The sequence below is a fragment of the Chiloscyllium punctatum genome, chromosome 2 (assembly GCF_047496795.1).
Source record: "Chiloscyllium punctatum isolate Juve2018m chromosome 2, sChiPun1.3, whole genome shotgun sequence".
NCBI lineage: Eukaryota > Metazoa > Chordata > Chondrichthyes > Orectolobiformes > Hemiscylliidae > Chiloscyllium > Chiloscyllium punctatum.
The window spans coordinates 156,452,956-156,468,617 of record NC_092740.1 but is presented as its reverse complement, the minus strand read 5'-3'; the positions used below and the strand labels follow the sequence as shown (position 1 = coordinate 156,468,617).

Genomic DNA, 15,662 nt, shown 5'->3' with positions numbered 1-15,662 from the left:
ATATCACCAGGGCAAAGGAGCAGCTGACAAAGTAGGAGATTAGGAGAAAGTGAGGACAGCAGATGCTGGAGATCAGAGTCAAGAGTGTGGTGCTGGTAAAGCACAGCCAGTCAGGCAGCATCCAAGAAGCAGGAGAGTTGATGTTGCGGGCATAATCCCTTCACCAGAAGTAGGAGACATACCCTGCACAGGTGCAGGAACTAATGGGGTCAATACAAATGAGGGTCTACCTGGAACAGAAGCAGATAATGCGTTCCGTCATATCCTAAATCTCTAAGGCAGTACAGGCTTAAGGGAACATTAGAACATTACAGCGCAGTACAGGCCCTTCGGCCCTCGATGTAAATGAGCGAGAATGAGGGAGTCCGTTCAGCTCTTGTTCACCCCTGTGACTGACAGCTGCAAGAACTTGGGCTCTTCTATGGGGAGGCTCATAGCCAGTCACACAGTCATACTGAAACCATACTCAAGGTGAGCTGGACCAGTCAGTGGCTCTGGTGGTACAGAGAGTTTTGAAGAAAGTCCCAGATCCTCTGTTGGTGTTCCCCTATAGATATTCTGAAAAGGGTTGTGTGTAACTCATGTGATCCATGACCTCTCCAGATCTCCCTCTGTCAGGCTCTTAATGAGCTCTCCGAGCATCAATCTGAAGGATGTTGCGGGATCTGAATCCCACCTGAATGAAAATAGCCAGTGATGGGGAATGAAATTGAGAAACCAGTGTGCTGACCAGAGCTGGTACTTTTCAGACCCATCCACTGCTGGCAGCATCTGAAACCTTGACCCACCAAGAGCCAGTCTGTCCTGGGCCTTCTTACAAATATCCCCATCTACTTCCTCCTACCACATCGCTACACAGCAGCATTTGTAGATTAGATTCCCTACAGTATGGAAAGAGGCCATTCAGCCCAACAAGTCCACAGCGACCCTCTGAAGAGTAACCCACCCAGACCCATTCCCCAACATTTCCTCCTGACTAATGCACCTAACACTATGGGCAATTTAGCATGGCTAGTTCACCTGGCCTGCAGGAGGAAATCAGAGCATCCTGAGGAAACCCACGCAGACACAGGGAGAATGTGCAAACTCCACACAGACAGTCACCTGAGGCAGAAATTGAATCCGGGTCCCTGGCGCTGTGAGGCAGCAGTGCTAAGCACTGAGCCACCATGCCACCCCATTTGTAGATGTACATCCCAAAGATGCCCTCTTTTATAGAAGGAGAACCTGATTTCTAGTTTTTTTCCAGTTTGCAGAAAACTAAAGGAGTTAAATTTGAATGATTTCCGAGCAGGTATATGTGTGAATTCTCTGCATTACAGATTGATCCAACCCATATTTCACTGACCTTTCTTGCAGGATTGCTCAGAATTTTATTTTTGAAATTGATGGCCAAATCTTTATTGTAAAATGCATCTTTAAAAGATTAGTAAATTTCATCAAGAGGAATGCTTTGCATACCTTCTCTTTGACACAAATCGTTTCCTCATAAAAGCTTGCAGACTTTATCTTGTTTCTCATGACCTCTAGTCGCTCTTCCAGCCACATGACCTGCTCACTGAGCTGCAGTCTGCATTCTTCCACTTCAACCAGCTGCAATGTAAACAGCAAATAAACACAAGCGTTAGATTTTCTTTCTGGTCGAAGAACTCCATGTTCTAGAATTATCTGATTTCATTTGTATTAATAAGGATTCCAGTCAAAGATTGTCACAGCCTATCTGTGGCCGTTTATGTGGAATGAGTTAAGACGCGATGTCTGCTGTAGTAGGCTTTGCCATAATGTAGGTTTTTATTCCCATCTCAAGTCATAAGTCTCTGCTAAATGCAGAGGTTACTTTAGCGAATTGACAATAATTCCTGAACGGTTACTATGAAATATGATGTCCAAATCAATGCTGAAAGCGGATTTAATCACCTGTTGCAACACTGAGTTATTATCCAGGACCAGCTTACACAAATGGCAGCACCTACCTGTTTGTAATGGAGCCTGAGGTAATCAGAAATCCATGCTAACCAGACTTTCCAAGTAATCGGAGGCAAGGCAGGCAGCAGTAGATATATCCACTCACTGTAAGGATGTGTGCAGGTGCAGCAGGCAGTAGAGAAGCTAAACTGATGTGGGTCTTCAAAGCATGAAGGTTTGAGAACAGGAATAAGGATGTCTTGCTGCAAGTGTGCAAAGCAATGATGAGGTCACACTTGGAATACTATGTACAGTTTGGGTCTCCCTATCTGGGGAAGGATGTTCTTGCTCTATAGGGAGCGTAGAGAAGGTTTACCAGACTGATTCCTGGGATGGGATGACAGATGTATGTGAAGAGGTTGAGTCATTTAGGAGATGGTGAGCCTTTGGAATTCACTACCACAGGAAGTGGTTGAGGCCAAAACATTAGCTCCTATAGCTAAAGGCACCAGGGGATATGGGAGGAGGACAGGATTCGGATATTGAGCGCAATTATCATACTTAATAGTGGAGCAGGCTCAAGGAGTCATGTGGCCCACTCTGGTTCCTAGTTTCAATATTTCTGGATCTTCTTAAACAGTCAAATTGACAAATCTTTACTGAAACACACAGACCCTCAACCAGCAAGGAGCGTTAGAGCAGTCAATTCAAATCAACAACACAAGACTAAATGATTAGGAAAGAAAGATGGTATCAAAATAGATTTAAAAAGTCAGGAAGGAAAACTTTTATATTTCTTTTCATAGTTTAAGGCAGTTATTAAAAACTAATTGAATGAAACTTCAAGCTTAGAAAATGTTAGTTTTCTTGGCCAGAGAGTTGTTCAGGAGGAATTAAAATTTCTTCTTCATTTTTATATCCGAATCTGCTCTTTGCTAATTATTGCCTGAACTATAGGAATGCTGAATGGAGACAGCCAAGCCTAAATGAGACTGTCTATAGAAAATCTCCTCACTGGGACAGGGCTCCACACTGGGACAGGGCTCCACACTGGGACAGGGCTCCTCACTGGGACACGGCTCTGTCCTGGGACAGGGCTCCACACTGGGACAGGGCTCCTCACCGGGACAGGGCTCCTCACTGGGACAGGGCTCCTCACTGGGACAGGGCTCCTCACCGGGACAGGGCTCCACACTGGGACAGGGCTCCTCATTGGGACAGGGCTCCTCACTGGGACAGGGCTCCACACTGGGACAGGGCTCCTGACCGGGACAGGGCTCCACACTGGGACAGGGCTCCTCACCGGGACAGGGCTCCACACTGGGACAGGGCTCCACACTGGGACAGGGCTCCTCACCGGGACAGGGCTCCTCACCGGGACAGGGCTCCACACTGGGACAGGGCTCCTCACTGGGTCAGGGCTCCACACTGGGACAGGGCTCCTCACCGGGACAGGGCTCCTCACTGGGACAGGGCTCCTCATTGGGACAGGGCTCCTCATTGGGACAGGGCTCCTCACTGGGACAGGGCTCCACACTGGGACAGGGCTCCTCACTGGGACAGGGCTCCACACTGGGACAGGGCTCCTCACTGAGACAGGGGTCTGCACTGGGACAGGGCTCCTCACTGGGACAGGGCTCCTCACTGGGACAGGGCTCCTCACTTGGACAAGACCTCTGCACTGGGTCAGGGCTCCGCACTGGGACAGGGCTCCCCACTGGGACAGGGCTCCTCACTGGGACAGGGCTCTGCACTGGGACAGGGCTCCCCACTGGGACAGGGCTCTGCACTGGGACAGGGCTCCCCACTGGGACAGGGCTCCTCACTGGGACAGGGCTCTGCACTGGGTCAGGGCTCCGCACTGGGTCAGGGCTCCTCACTGGGACAGGGCTCCACACTGGGACAGGGCTCATCACTGGGACAAGAACTCCGCACTAGGACAAGACCTGGAACCTCCGCCCAGCCTGCAAGTTCGGGTCGGATTGGTCGGCTGGGACCTGTTCCTCATTCATCAGGAGACCCCAGGCTGGGGTGGAGCCAGATCAGCTGAGCTCAGCCCATCTACTCCGCCGCCATCTTGGAAAAACATTGTATAGGAAAAACTGATTCCACATCTCCTACATGTGGCTGTGCTGGGTTAGTACGAGTGGGTATGCACTGTATATTGGAGAAACAAAATGCAGACTGGGACAGCCGCTTTGCAGAGCACCTACATTCTGTTCACAATAATGACCATGAGCTTCCAGTTGCTGTTACTTCATCACATTGCCGTGTTCCCTGGCCAATATCTCTATCTCAGTCTTGTTGCAGTGTTCCAGCGAAGCTCAGCACAAATTAAGAACAGGACCCTGCAGCCTTTAGAACTCAATATTGAGTTAAATAATTCTAGAATCTTTCATTGCATTCTATGTCCTTTACCCACACCCAGTCATAACATGGACTGCTTTCAGCACAACCAGCTCATTTTCACTCACTAATGGCCATTATTATCAGTTTTTCTTTCTCCCTAGCCTCACCATTATCCAAATCCTTGTCCCTAACTACTGCTTTCTCTCTCACTGGGCTCCATCCCCACCAATCGCACTCTCCAGTCACATATCCACCCTTCACTCTCAGCAATGTTACCAGTGGTGGGGAAGGCAATGGATGATCCCATACTTCATCTCACTGCCACTGGGATTGAGCCAGCAGTGGGAGATACCCAGGCCAATGGCAGCCCAGCAGCTCCCACTGCATGGGTCTGCAGAGTGCACCAGGAGGTCACTCCTCCATTGGGTCATTGGGTCCATCTGCCAAGTTCTGCCCCAGCCCTGCCCAAGATCTGCTCCCACCACTGCACTCCCCCCCTCCCCTCCCCCCCACCCCCACCACCCCCAACAAATTCTGGAGATTACAGTGAGTCAGTGTTGTCTCTCCATGGATGTTGTCTGACCCACTGTGATTTCCAGCATTTGTTGTTTTCAATACAGATTCCAGCCTCTGCAGTGTAACAGTGTAAATTATTGGTTCCTTTGAAATTTGGCATTCTTGCATCTGTCCTAAACTTCACCATCAATCTTACAGTTCTGAATCCATCAACAGCCTTTGTGGTAATCGCAAGGTAGCTCATGAGTATTTGTGGAAAGTAGTCAATTATGATACCCATACACCTCAGCATTCCTGTGGATCATTTTGGTAGCTTGAATTATTATTATTACTTCAAAGAATGGAAATCTCTGGAGGCAAGAGAAAATCTCTTTATATACTAATTTTAAGATAATTCTGCCCTCACTAAGTTTACAGTGAGTCAGTGCTGTTAGTTTACTGGAAATTACAGCGAGTCAGTACAGTCTCTCCATAATGCTGTCTGACCCACTGTGATCTCCAGCATTTGTTGTTTGTACATCAATGTGTACTGTAGGACAACATAGGAAACTAGGAACAGGAGTAGGCCATTCGGACCCTCAAGCCTATTCCACCATTCTATGAGATTATGGCTGATTTATGTGCCAAGAAGATGCTGATTGATTGGAAAGTCAATTCTTCTTGCTCAAGGTATTGTGTCTTGTTGGTTTCCTCACCACTTACCATAGGCCTCATTTGTCAGATTTTTTAAAAATTGTCGATGGGATGTTGACTGGGCCAGCATTTACTGCCCCTCCTTAACTGCCAGAGAACATGGTGGTAAGCTGTCTCTTAAACTGCTGGAGTTATTGCAGTGTAAGAATACCCATATTATTTTTGGAAGAAAAGTTCAGAGATTTTGACACAGCGGCACTGAAGGGACAGTGATATATTTCCAAGTGAGGATGGTGTGAGGCTTGGAAGGAAACATTCAGGTGGGAGTGTTCTCATGTGTCCACTGCCTCTGTGCATTTTATATATTAATGATCTGGATGAAGGGACTGGGGGGGGGCATTCTGGTGACGTTTGCCAAGGATACGAAGTTAGGCGGACAGGCAGGTAGCTCTGAGGGGGTGGGGGGGCTGCAGAAAGATTTAGACAGTTTAGGAAAGTGGTCCAGAAAATGGCTGATGAAACTCAACGTGAGCAAATGCAATGTCTTGCACTTTGGAAAAAAGAATACAGGCATGGACTATTTTCTAAACGGTGAGAAAATTCATAAAGCCAAAGTACAAAGGGATCTGGGAGTGCTAGTCTAGGATTCTCTAAAGGTTGACATGCAGGTTGAGTCTGTAGTTAAGAAAGCAAATGTAATGTTATTATAGTTCTGTTCGCCGAGCTGGGAATTTGTGTTGCAGACGTTTCGTCCCCTGTCTAGGTGACATCCTCAGTGCTTGGGAGCCTCCTGTGAAGCGCTTCTGTGATCTTTCCTCCAGCATTTATAGTGGTTTGTCTCTGCTGCTTCCGGTTGTCAGTTCCAGCTGTCCGTTGCAGTGGCCGGTACTCTGGGTCCAGGTCGATGAGCTTATTGATTGAATCTGTGGATGAGTGCCATGCCTCTAGGAATTCCCTGGCTGTTCTCTGTTTGGCTTGTCCTATAATAGTAGCGTTGTCCCAGTTGAACTCGTGTTGCTTGTCATCTGAGTGTGTGGCTAGTCTTTAACGGAATGAGGACATGCCACAACCCAAAGGACTAGCCACACTACCATACATCAAAAACATTTCTGAACTGACAGCCAGACTACTGCGACCACTAGGACTCATAACAGCACACAAACCAACAGCCACTCTCAGACAACAACTCACCAGAACGAAGGACCCGATACCCAGCATGAGCAAAACCAATGTAGTGCACAAAATCCCATGCAAGGACTGCACAAAACACTATATACGACAAACAGGAAGACAGCTAACGGTCCCCATCCATGAACACCAACTAGCCACGAAATGACATGACCAGCTATCCTTAGTAGCCACACACTCAGATGACAAACAACATGACCTGGACCCAATATACCGACCCCACTGCAGTGGACAGCTGGAACTGACAACCGGAAGCGGCAGAGACAAACCACTATAAATGCCGGAGGAAAGATCACAGAAGCGCTTCACAGGAGGCTCCCAAGCACTGAGGATGTCACCTAGACAGGGGACGAAACGTCTGCAACACAAATTCCCAGCTCGGCGAACAGAACCACATCAACGAGCACCCGAGCTACAAATCTTCTCACAAACTTTGAAATGTAATGTTATCATTTATCTCAAAAGGGATGGAATGTAAAAGCAGCAATGTGCTACTGAGACTTTATAAAGTCCTTGTTAGGCCCCATTTAGAATATTGTGTCCAGGTTTGGGCCCCATACCTCAGGAAGGACATTCTGGCACTGGAGCGTGTCCAGCGGAGATTCACACGGATGATTCCTGGAATGGTAGGCCTAACATACGATGAATGGCTGAGGATTGTGGGATTAAAATTATTAGAGTTTAGAAAGTTGAGGGAAGATCTAATAGAAACTTACAAGATAATGCATGATTTAGAAAGGATGGATGCTGGGAAGTTGTTTCTGTCAGGCGGCGAAGTGAGGACCTGTGGGCATAGCCTTAGAATTAGAGGGGTCAATTTAGAACAGAAATTAGGAGACATTTCTTCAGCCAGAGAGTGGTGAGCCTGTGGAATTCAATGCCACGGAGTGCAGTGGAGGCCGGGACGTTAAATGTCTTCAAGGCAGAGATTGATAAATTTTTGATCTTACAAGGAATTAAGGGCTAAAGGGAGTGTGGGTAAGTGGAATTGAAATGCCCATCTGCCATGATTGAATGGCGGAGTGGACTCGATGGGCTGAATGGCCTTACTTCCGCTCTTATGTCTTATGTCCTTCTACATTATAATGATTATGGGTGTGTAAGGCATGAAAGGAGGAGATTTGGTGAGTTACTGCAATGTTTTTTGTAGATGGAAGGTCACTATTCATCTTTTGTAAAAGGAATGAACCTTGAAGATGGTGAATGGGAAGCCAGTCAAGGAATTTGCTTTGTCCTGGGAGGTGTGAAGCCTATTACTGAGCATGGCTTTGATCATGAAAAAATCTGAGACAATTTTAGAAGACACTCAAGAGTCAGTCACATTGCTGCAGGAATCACCTGTGGCCAGGTGAGAAAAGATGGCAGATTTGCTTCTCAGGAGGACATTAGTGACATAGGTAATTAATTTTAAAAATATTTCATGACTGTGGATATTGCTGAAAATACAGCACTTGTTGGCCATTCCTAACAGTCTGTGAGAAGGTGATGGTGAGTTGTCCTCAGGACCTGCTACAGGTGCAATTGATACAGGTAGACCCAGAGAATTGTTAGGGAGGTGCATCATTTTTATCCAATGACAGTAAGAAGCAACAATAATACTTTACATTAGGATGATGTATAACTTGGACATGAACTCTTTTCTAGCTCACTCAGCCCTCTTTCCACCTATCTTGTCAGTATCAATATAGCTGCTCATCCTCCCTTTTCAAAGAACTCTATAGATGCATAGCAGTATCTTTGACCTTAACAGCAAGGAGGCAACACGCCATCCTGGATTTCCATGAGCAACCACAAAAACACCAGTTTGTTCCTCTAATTCCAGGATTCCCTATCACTATCAGGACTCCCGATCTTCCTCCTGGTGCCCAACAGCAATGTCATCTATAGTTGCTATGAATCAGGCTCTGATTACACACCCCAGAGATACTGTCAATCACCAATATTCCAAATATAATATTTGTTAGAGAGTGAAATGCACTCAGAGGACCCCTACACACAATTCCTATTTCTTGAAAATCTGATAGTCACATAAAGTCTGATGCACACCTCATGGTATTAATCATGAAACTGAATATTCTTTGGTAAGATTAGGCAAATGATCTGCAAAGTATAGCGACTTCATGAAATTCATGGTGAGGTTAAAGGCAGGACCTCCTTGTTACAAAGTTAACTATACTGAAATGTACTGAATTGCAATATGGAGAGTATTTATTCATTCAAACAACTTGCTGGCTGAATTTCTGGATCAATAATGATGTGTCCTACACACATGCCTTTTTACTTTAAGACGTTTACACCCAAAATATTTGAGACTTCAGAAATGCAAACATTGATATTGTTAATAAATTCTCTGGTGAATGACTGGTATAATTATAATTTAACAAATGAGATTAGTTGGTGAAGCAGATTAGAGCACACTGTCCTTTTATTTCTAGGACTTGACTTTTAAGTTCAGACCGTTCTGATAGATTAAAAGCCCAGTCTGACAATTAGCAAAAAGAAATTAAAGTTAGAGAAATCTGTGCAATTTTAACGTAGTTTCTAGATGGTGAAACATCAACTGATCAAACATTATCACTAACTTCGGTCGTGTCTGTCAGGGAGATCACAAGGAAGTCTGATGTACAAAGTGAAAGCAACATGTGAATAAAAGCAAGCTTGAGGAAGCAGAAAGGAAGAAGCTGACTTTAACCCATTGTAAAACATCTATTCAGTAACTACATACAATGGCCCTCATCATACTTTCTAAAAGTTCATGACATGTGAAGTTATTCTTTGGTACATTAGCGCTAAATTTGTTCTTTATTAATTTGAGCCTCTGCCCTTTGTTAACATCATAATATAGTTTAAAATAATGCTCCATATTTGCCTTCCCTACTTGAATATTTGAACATTGTCCCTGAGAGTGTTGTCAGAGAGATTTGGTCTGTGCTGGTTCTCTTGCTGAGAGGTGTTGCCACAGTGGTGTTGGAATGCCTGCTTCAGAAGCAATGGGTAAACAGCTTTCAGCTCCCAGAGTATTTTTTCTTAAAATTAGACAAAAGAAACATGGAGTCAGGCTCACACTGACCCAGATTTTAGTTTTGCTTTCAAGTTAGAGTTGGACCTAGCTGTCGAAGTTGATAGATGCAGCTCTCTCTCTCTCTCTCTCGCTCCTGCAGCAAAAAACTTGAGTTCTCTCTCTCTGCTGCTAGATTGTTTATTTCAGTGTTCCTTTCTCCTGTACTAGGGATAATGTGTGAGAAAATCTGTATTGTTGAACTTGCCTTTGCCAAGGGTGTGTTTATGGGATGCTGCTATATTGGAACAGTTGATGATTAGTAGTTAAATAATGTTTTCTTTTGTTAAGTAATTCAATAGAGTTAAAGTCATGTCAATTCTTTTCTCTATGTTTACGTTTTAACTGTGGTGTAAGAATAAAATGTGTTGCTTAAAGCTTAATAGTTAGATCAATTGAATCACATCTGGAACAAAGCCCTTACTCTTGCCTTTGAATAAGATAAAAGTTAGGGTCTAGCTATTTCCTTGAAATATTTTAAGGGAGTTTGGTCTGGACAATAACAGTGTCTTTTCAAGACTTAAATGCTTAGGTTTCTCTGTTTTCTGAAAGTGGGGTATTTTTAATATATGATATTTGATATCACTGTGGGAGTGATACAGAGAGGGGATTTTCAGTGATCTTGCACATGAATCATGTGACATTTGTACTTGAGACAGCAAGTACTTAAGAAGGCTAATGGAAGGTATTCTTCCTTATGAGAGGAATTGAACATAAAATTAAAGATATTACTTCTTCAGTTATACAGGGCATTGCTAAAACCATACCTCTATTATTATTTTGGTCTTTTTATTTAAGAAAGATTGTAAATGCATTGGAGGCAGTTCAGAGGATGTTTCCTTGGTTAATACCTGAAATAAGCAACAAAATGGCTGGAGAAAACTCAGCAGGTCTGGGGAGAGGAAGCAGAGTTAACATTTTAAGTCCATTGACCCTTCTTCAGAACTCAGAAAGCAGGTGTCTTGTGAGAACGGGTGGGGCACACAAGGGGGTTATTTCCACTGAAGTTGAGATGAGTGGTGAGCCACTTGACTAAAGTATGTAAGATCCTGAACAGTCTCGACATCTCAGAAATGGAAAGATTATTTCCTTTTGTGGGTTGAGAGTGTGGTGCTGGAAAAGCACAGCAGGTCAGACAGCATCCGAGGAGCAGGAGAATCGACGTTTCAGGCATAAGCCTTTCATCAGGAATCTTTCCTCTTGTGGGCTCAAGAAAAAGTATTTTGTAGTTTTAAAAAGAAATGGTCACCCTTTTGGGACAAAGATGAGACTTTTTTTCTGTTGTGAGGGAGGCTGATTATACAACTTCGGAGCTGCCTGAGAAGGGCATGGAGGAGAAATCATTTAATGTTTTCCAGGTAGAGGCAGATTGTTGTTAGGCGGGGAATCAAAGGGTTATCACGGCTAGGAGGGCATTCAAAACACAAACAGATCAGCTATGATTTTACTAAATGCTGCAGCAAGCTCAAGGGGCCGAATGGCCTCTGTCTGCTCTAACTCTTATATTTGTATTGTGAATTCAGCAGGAATCCTCCCACCTTGGTTTGCTTTTCCCTGGAATCAGGTTGGATGTTTAACTCTGCCACAGTTTCACTATTGGGATTTGTCAAAAATATAATCTAGGGATCAATGTGGTGGCTATTCCCTGAATCCGTTTCTGAGCTCAAACATCTCACTTGCATCTTGTCAAGATGTATGAGTCCATTTAAACAGCTGGAGTGTTAGCTTGTCTGAACATTATCATTTTGGCTATAGTTTGGCAACCTCTCTGTCTGGTTATTTCCACTGTGCAATAATTAGCATGCTGAGTGTCTGGTGAACTCAAATCTGAGACCAGTTATTTCCAAGTATTTGTTTTGCTGTTGGAATTCAGTGCATGAGTCAGGGCAGGTGGGGATGGTTACGAATCTGTAGTTCAGGAGCCAATCCTATAGAGTTCAGAGGAATATTCCTGGCCCTGGAATGGTTCTACAGCCTTTATCCTCCTGGCAAAGTGCATTTATTCAGTTGAATTCTTAGTCACTCAAATTTCAACTAGAAGTGACTTTAAATCATGATTGAAGTTTGCTCAGCATTACCAGCTCTGGACTTGATTTCGCTGCTCGTTGGATGCTGCCTGAACTGCTGTGCTCTTCCAGCACCACTAATCCAGAATTTGGTTTCCAGCATCTGCAGTTATTGTTTTTACCTTGTATATTAAAAGGTCCTCACTCCCAGGTGGAGAATGCAGTCTGGCGAAGTTATCTCAGGCTTATGATGCCAGAGAAAATTCCCCAGAGCTAACCACCCTCAGTGCACAGAATTCCTCATTTTAGAATTATAGAATGATTTGTGGGTCGCAAGGTTTAAAATATGAGTTTACAACTTCTGTAATGATCACTTAATAACATTTTATTCTAATCAACAATCCAGGGTCACATTCTAGTAATGGTTTTAACAGTATAAAGTGTAGAATAATTATTATAGTCAATTCATCTAGAAATAAATGTTAACTATGTAAATTCACAGCAAGAGATAGGTAGAGTTGGAAGTATATACTGAGTATTCAAATGCATCCAGAAAAAAAATAGACTAAATAAACCTAATAGGAAGTGGATGCAGTAACAAAATCTACTTAAAAGTGTGGAATATCTCAATGAGTAACATCAAATAATTATCCTCACAACCAAAATTTACATCAGAGTTTTAGTCTTACCTCAGCTAAGAGATATTGATCAATAGTTGCAGATCTGACCTCAATGCTAAGCTAAAGGTCAGATGTAAAGAAATTCTCATGCTGTGGAGGAATACTTTGTTGTTAGATTCTGTTAAAATTCCTTCAGGATCAGATCAATGCCTGGGTATTTTGAAGTGGCACTGTATCATGTAGTCTGGTTCACAGCAAACAGTTTCAAGCCTATCGGTGTGAAGTTGCCTTTACACAAAGTTGTTGACTATTTTGCTTTTCAACATTCAACTTCTGCTTTAGTTGAAACTGCAGCCACCTCAAATATTGCACTCATCGGGTTAATTCCTTAGCAGGCCTAGAAGGTGAAGAAAGAGCGTGCACCTTCTGTCACCAAGCCATCATTACAACCATCAGAATTCAGTCACAATTGTATGAACCGCTACAAAAGGATATAATCTGGTTGCATGACTCATGGTCTCAAGCTCTGTCAATGTGTAACTTCCAAATGAAGGATTTTTTTAGAAATCCAGAGAGTGACTGCTGACACAGCTTCTCGATTTAAGGAGTTGCACAGATTTGAGGAGATGACTCGTTGTTTTTGACTATAATTTATGGAAGGTATCAGGGAAAGAAATTTTAGAAGCATGTCACTACTGTGTAAAACATTGCCTCTTTCCAATATGTTCTCATTTACACCCTCACTCAGTAACATGGACACATGTAGTTTATATGTAACAACCAGGCACACGTGTAATGGGATGTTATATAGTAGAAGGCATTTTGTTCTATTGTAGCACATTTTCTTTTCTTCTTTCTCTTTCTGCAAAGAGGCAGCATAATCCTGTGACAGGAAAGATAGAGTACATCATAGCATCCCACGCTCAACCTGGCACAAACACCAGCACAGATTCATACACTCCATGACATTTCAAAAGTCAGTTTATGAAGGAAGCACTAGATGAAACATTTAATTTCATTGAGAAAGATCAAGTGGAATAGGAACTATGCAACAGTAAGTAGCTAGCAAGTAATGCAACTTCATATTTTAGTCCCCAAATGCAGAATGATGTCCTGCAAGACCCACCTGCACACTGGAGTGGAACAATGTGAAAACGATTTTCATGACATGTTTTCAAACTGTGCTGAACTCCAAGTTCTTGATGTGAAATAGATGATAGAGCCAAAAAAACTGCTATGAACCATGGAATAACCAACAACCTCAGGGCTCTATGCAGGAAAACTCCAGACATCAGAGACATGAAGCTCAGACACAGTCTCTCACAGACTTTACCTGAGATCTTGCAGCTAATAGTAGAGATGGCTGAACGACAGGATGTAAAATCAGTTTAAGAGCATCATGATGGGAAGCTGTGCTTAACATCCTCCAGGAATGCCAGGCCATAAGGCAAAGCAGCAGGAGAAACAGATTCAGCAGATTCCTCATAGAGAATCCACACGACCATCCAATCCAGACTGTTCCTCACAGAGCTGAAGAAATATTGATTTGTGGGCAGGCACTTTCTCAGAGGTCTGTACGTTTCACTAAAGGCATTTTAAGGACTGATCACCTTCATCCTTTGAGTCCTATAGCCTAACAAAATCCCTTCACGTCTGAATAAGCATTAGAACATTGGGGTAGTATCAGCAGCAGAAAAAGCAATCACTATAGAGTAGGAAGAACAAACAGGTAAACTACAAATGAGATTTGTAGTTTATTAACCAACACATTGTTTTGTGTACACTTGTAGTGGTTTACTTATCAGTAGTACTTGTGTTACAGCTAGACCGAGGAATTACTGGAACTGTTAATAATGAGTGCTTACTATATCTCTCCTCCTTTCACTTCCTATTCTCCATTGTTTCATAGAGATTCTGTTGTGTATTTACTCCAACTTGAAAAATATGGTTAGACGGGATGCTGCAAATAATTATTATCTGTGAAGCCAAGACAGCAGGACCCTTGCAACAATATCTCCTTGGTCTGATTTGTAAGGCAATTGCTTATTGGCAACGATGATAGTGTGGCTATCGATGGGAAGAGCTGTGGCTGTGATAGATGTAGACGTGTTCAGGTAAGAATGTTGGTCCTGCAGCAGGTGGGGAAGGAGAGTTAATGTCAGTAAATGTGGGCAGTATTGAAGAGGTAAGTCTGAAAGGTATTAGTTTTTGGTACATTTGGTATCTCAACATGATTGTATTTTCTGAATGTTAAGCACGGAATGCAACAACTATCCCCAAAAGAATCCCAATCTTCAGCATTTTGTTTGCCAAGATTTCCCTCTGAGCAGGAAGGTAAATACATGAGATAATGTGGGAATGATAGATCCCCTCCATGAAGAAAGACTGATGCAGAAACAACAACTGAGCACATTTCTGACAAAATGTTCAGTCTACAGATCTAATTTCAGCTGACCAGGTCAGAGGCACGTTAGTCGAGAGTGTGGTGATGGAAAAGCATAACAAGTCAGGCAGCATCCAAGGAGCAGGAGAATCGATGTTTCAGGCAAAAACTCTTCATCAGGATTTTGCCCGAAACATAGCTTTTCCTGCTCCTCAGATGCTGCCTGACCTGCTGTGCTTTTCCAGCACCACTCTCTTGACTCTAATCTCCAGCATCTGTCGTACTCACTTTTGTCCAGAGGCATGTTAGTCCGATGTTTATTTTTTGACAGTAGAAACCAAGTGATGGAGTTTGCCCAAAGTACAATTCTGCATCAGTTACCCTAGTCAGCATATTGAAATGTGACAAAATTCAGCACTACCGCAGTCTTCCCTTTATTTGGACTTTTCCTTTTTTTTGCAGACTTAAGTTCCCAACAATTTCTTCACATGCGTGTTACTCACAGAACCATTCAGAATTCTGTGTTTCTTTCTGAAAGCAAAGTGGAGGTGTACTGTGTGCTTGATATGATTTGTGGATGTTTTTCCATTGTGCTAGTTTAATCCATTACCACGTTTCTACAGATTTATGGGAACTAGGGGACACGGTCTCAAAATAAGGAGGAACAGAGTTAGGATGGAGTTGAGGGGAAACTTCTTCTCCCAAAGGTTTGTGAATCTGTGGAATTCCACGCCCAGTGAAGCAGTTCAGGCTTCCTCATTTTTAAGGTCAAGAAATTAAGGGTTATCCCGAAAGCATGGGTAAGTGGAGTTGAGTCCACGAAAAGATTAGCCATGATCTTATTGAATAGGGGAGCAGGCTCAAAGGCTGGATGGCCTACTCCTGCTCCTAGTTCTCATATTCTTACAGCTCTGTTCCTAAGTACTTCATATTTAGGATGTTAAGGCTTCCTGAGAAGGGACCTCTATAGTTGGTCATTTACCTGTATTATAGTAGATGCGATT

At 43.4% G+C, this 15,662-nt stretch overlaps 1 protein-coding gene across 1 annotated transcript in view; it reads right to left on the bottom strand.

The window, feature by feature from the left end:
* Positions 1–15,662, bottom strand: part of LOC140493578 (coiled-coil domain-containing protein 192-like) — a 70,489-nt gene that overhangs the window by 31,565 nt on the left and 23,262 nt on the right. Inside the window, exon 4 of the mRNA XM_072592159.1 lies at positions 1,462–1,593. Coding sequence (XP_072448260.1) covers positions 1,462–1,593 — 132 coding nt within the window. The remainder of the gene's footprint in view (positions 1–1,461; positions 1,594–15,662) is intronic.